Here is a 4,277-nt window from a genome sequence, read left to right on the forward strand (position 1 = left end):
AAAACTTTAAAATATTTAAGTTTTATTCTTTTTTCTAGATTTCAACAGTTAAACATCTCAATATAAATAAAAAGATATGATCTTTCACATTTTCATTAATATATTGTGTAAACTGTTATCTTAGTTAGGATAGTGATTTTATTTTATATCGTTCAATAATTTATACATGGTAGCTAGTGAAAAAAATAGCAATGACTTTTAAACTTTAAATGAAAGCTGGATGTGATTTAACATTTTGTTTAATAATGTCACGCTCTTATATCTGTTCGTGGAATGTAACTTATAAAAATACATTATTCGTAACATTAATGCTGATTTGTATTTTTAATTTATTTATTATTTCTTCTAGGATACGGAAAAAATCAAAATAGTAGTCTTACTTCTAACTACGAACAACGGCTGGTTTTGTTTGATTACTTACATACGCCCAAAAGTTCAGAGCTTATTGAAACATCGTTCCCGATAAAGACATACAAACTACGCATCGGATTATGTATAAAGTAATTTACTTTCTGGGTCTTTCTTAAAAGGATTTAAAACATGAAGAGGAATGGTCGTTAAAAGTGAAATTTAATACCATATTAATCTTCTTATATAGACATCTTTCTGGAACGAATGACGGAAGAATTATTTTGAACAGTATTTCCTCTAGAATATGCCAAAATAAGATAAAAAATAATTTAAGTTCCAAGCACTGATCTTCTTATCAAGCAACACGCAAACACATGTGTCGTTTTGTTGGGAGTAAAACTGCCCTTTTCGTGAGCTTGATTGATGGTTTCTCTAGCACTTTGTTCTGCTGGTGCATGTGCCAAAGCTGATAATCCACACGGTTTATTGAGAATTAAAGTTGTAAAATTATTGCTTTTACATTGGCAGAGAATTATGATTTTGTGTGAAAAAAAGTAGAATAGATCCGCTGTTTACCAGATAATTACCAATTTACTACAGAAAAATAACCCAACAACTTTTTCCTAAATCATAAATCCTGAGTTTTTTCGAAGTTCGATTACTTTGAATTCTGTTACGATATGATTGTGATTCTTTAAATTAATGGACTACACTGTGTAAGGCATTCGATAAATTTATAAAGAATGTATTAACAGTTTCTATACTAACTCATAAAAAAGTACGAGATTAGTGCACCAACAACACTCCCCCTTACTAACCTATATGTATATCAACGAATACGAGATTAGTGCAACAACAATAGTCCCCCTTACTAACCTATATGTATATCAACGAGCACGAAATTAGTGCACCAACAACACCCCCTTACTAAACTATATGGATGTTAACAAGTACGAGATTAATGCACCAACAATACTACCCCTTACTAACCTATATGTATAATCACGAATACGAGATTAGTGCAACAACAATAGTCCCCCTTACTAACCTATATGTATATCAATGAGTACGAAATTAGTGCACCAACAACACCCCCTTACTAAACTATATGGATGTTAACAAGTACGAGATTAATGCACCAACAATACTACCCCTTACTAACCTATATGTATAATCACGAATACGAGATTAGTGCAACAACAATAGTCCCCCTTACTAACCTATATGTATATCAACGAGTACGAAATTAGTGCACCAACAATACCCCTCTTACTAACCTATATTTATATCAACAAGTACGAGATGAATGCACCAGAATATCTCTCGCTATTAACCTATGTATAAATAATTAAGAGATCAATGAATCAGCAAATCTTCCTTTACTGACCCATAATACGTACGAGATGAGGGGATCAACACATCTCCTTTAGCATTCTAGACAAAAAACCAAACAATCATGTTCTTACTATGCAAGTAAATATATCATAAATATTAAAACGTTTAAAGATTACAAGGATTGAGTTCTATTGTCCCTAAGCGATGTGAAATAATACACACACCATTTATCATTACTACAGCTATTTTGTTACAATATTAACTGAACTAAAACTATTTTACGCGTCTTTAGTGTTGTAAAAAATAAAATTAAAATAAAAAACGCAAGAAAATTGCGTAAAGTTGTGTACTCAAACCGCTATCAGTCATGTTCAAATCAATCTTTTCCTCGTAGTTTCAGTGTTTTCAAGGCTACCACAAGGTGGTTTTTCTTCATAGAGAACTGTACTACGTCTGATATCGATCCTGATTTGGATGTTCCCAAGAACATAAATCACTAATTTTAGCAACACTTGTAATTATTAACGCAATATCACACATCATCTTAAGCAAGTCAATACGACGAACGCGTCTGTTCAATACACATACTTCCAGTGATTAATGCCGTTCACTAGCATACTATAGGGCTAAAATTTCATATTCTTTACCCTCTTCTCCATCCTTGAAGTTGCGAACTTATGACAAGATCAACCCACGAGATAATTCTGCATCACACAGCAACACAGTAGGCAGTGTACGCTTACACGAAGAGTGCGTAGTACTGCTCTAGTCAGTTCTCGCCTCATAAAGGGAATTATTGAAATGTGTGGAGGTTTCTTTATATCTATCTATCAGTCACCGCGATGGTAGTTTGTGTCCTGATTTCTATCTGAAATTCTTTTGATTTTAAAAGGAATTCCTTGTCACTGGCTCAAAATGGTTGTCCGACCGTCACGTTCACTTTTTATAGCGACATCTACTCTGGTACTATAACAGTCTGAAGTTGTTAGCCAAGCGTTTTAACTTTTACTGAAAGCAGTAAAATTTATCAAATCATCAAGGAAAACATTCAATATTTTAATAATACATAAAAATTAACATTTACATTTCGTTTGGAAACAAAATACGTTAGAAAATTAAACATTAACAATTTTGTTATTCACTTGCAACAAAATATCCATGAAAATCCAGTAGCAATAAACGACCAATCATGTGAAAAGGTGATACAACTGTTTATACAGTGTGCATTCCCCTACAAAATCAATATTAAAAAAATATATAAATAATGGCTTTTGCCTACGATAACCCCCCTCAGTGACGCAACGGTATGTCTTCGGACTTACAACATAGCCCATTATATAGCGTTGCTTAATCATAAGCAAACAGGCTACTGATAATACTATTTAGTTTTGTGCAAAATGACTTATTTTTAGTTTGATTTTTAGATTTGAATTTAAACACTTAGTATGTGATTTTTAAAGTGTAACTTCAATTTCTTTATTTCATTTTTATCTCTTATATCATAAGGTATTGTATTCAATATTTTCACTCCTGTATAACTTTAATTTATTAATCGTTAACTTACTGATAACAGTTGTATATGTTAAACCTTCTTTTATAACTATGAACATTTTTGTTATTTTTGAATAGGTTTAAAAAAATCTAGGCATATTAATTATTTCATTTTTTATCTTATAATTAAAATATACCTAACAAGTATTTATTTACTTCATAACTGTTTAATATGCAAATTTTATGAAACAACAGTTGATAGTTTAGCCTAAAGCTACTTTCACAATACTTTTCTTTTTTGTAGGAGCAACAAACAATTTAAAATGTTTTCAAAAGAATTTCCACAAGAAATATTACCATATATGAAATGAGGGTATATAAAACTATAACATAATTAAATATTCCCATTTAAATTATTACTTTTTACTTTATTTATTACTGTAATATTGATGGCCGCAGATTTTGTAACGTGTATAATGTGCTCATTCCAATTTAATTTATCATCAATTAATATAACCAAGTACGGTACTGTGAATCATCTCTCAAGTTGGACCTGGCATGACCTGGTTAGGGAGCTCGACTTGCAATCTGCGGGACGCGGATTGGAATCCCCATAACCCGAACAGTCGTGAGGTCGTTATATTGTAACGCACAATCCCATTATTAGTTGGTAAAAAAGCAGCCCAAGAGTTGGCGGTGGGTGGTGATGACTAGCTGCCTTCCCTCTATTCTAATACTGCTAAATTAGGGACCGCTAACACAAATATTTTACGTGTAGTTTTGCGCCAAATTCAAAACAAACCAATCTCTCAAGTTTTACACCATTCATATATACATATATAATTCATTATTATTTATTATTTTGTTGCTATTATAAAATAAGATTCATCTATTTTTATCTAGATTCACATATAAATCATTATCAGTAAGCCACAAATATAACTCGTGAAATGATAAATTAACTATTTCTTCAAATAAATTTAAATTATTATTATGAGCTATAATTACTGTTTGTTTGTTTTGGAATTTCGCGCAAAGCTACACGAGGGCTATCTGCGCTAGCCGTCCCTAATTTAGCAGTGTAAGACTAGAGGGAAGGC

General features: G+C 31.6%; 1 protein-coding gene across 2 annotated transcripts in view; it reads right to left on the reverse strand.

The window, feature by feature from the left end:
- Positions 1–4,277, reverse strand: part of LOC106471054 (hemicentin-1-like) — a 180,579-nt gene that overhangs the window by 134,288 nt on the left and 42,014 nt on the right. The window contains exon 1 of one of the 2 annotated variants that reach the window (XM_022400544.1): positions 2,043–2,148. The exons of the other annotated variant lie outside the window; for it this stretch is intronic. Within the exon in view, the coding sequence (XP_022256252.1) occupies positions 2,043–2,055 (13 nt within the window). The 5' untranslated portion in view covers positions 2,056–2,148. Of the gene's footprint in view, positions 1–2,042; positions 2,149–4,277 lie in introns of those variants that run through there. 2 annotated transcript variants of the gene reach the window in all.

This window comes from Limulus polyphemus, unplaced genomic scaffold (assembly GCF_000517525.1).
Source record: "Limulus polyphemus unplaced genomic scaffold, Limulus_polyphemus-2.1.2 Scaffold109, whole genome shotgun sequence".
In the NCBI taxonomy this organism is placed as follows: Eukaryota; Metazoa; Arthropoda; class Merostomata; order Xiphosura; family Limulidae; genus Limulus; species Limulus polyphemus.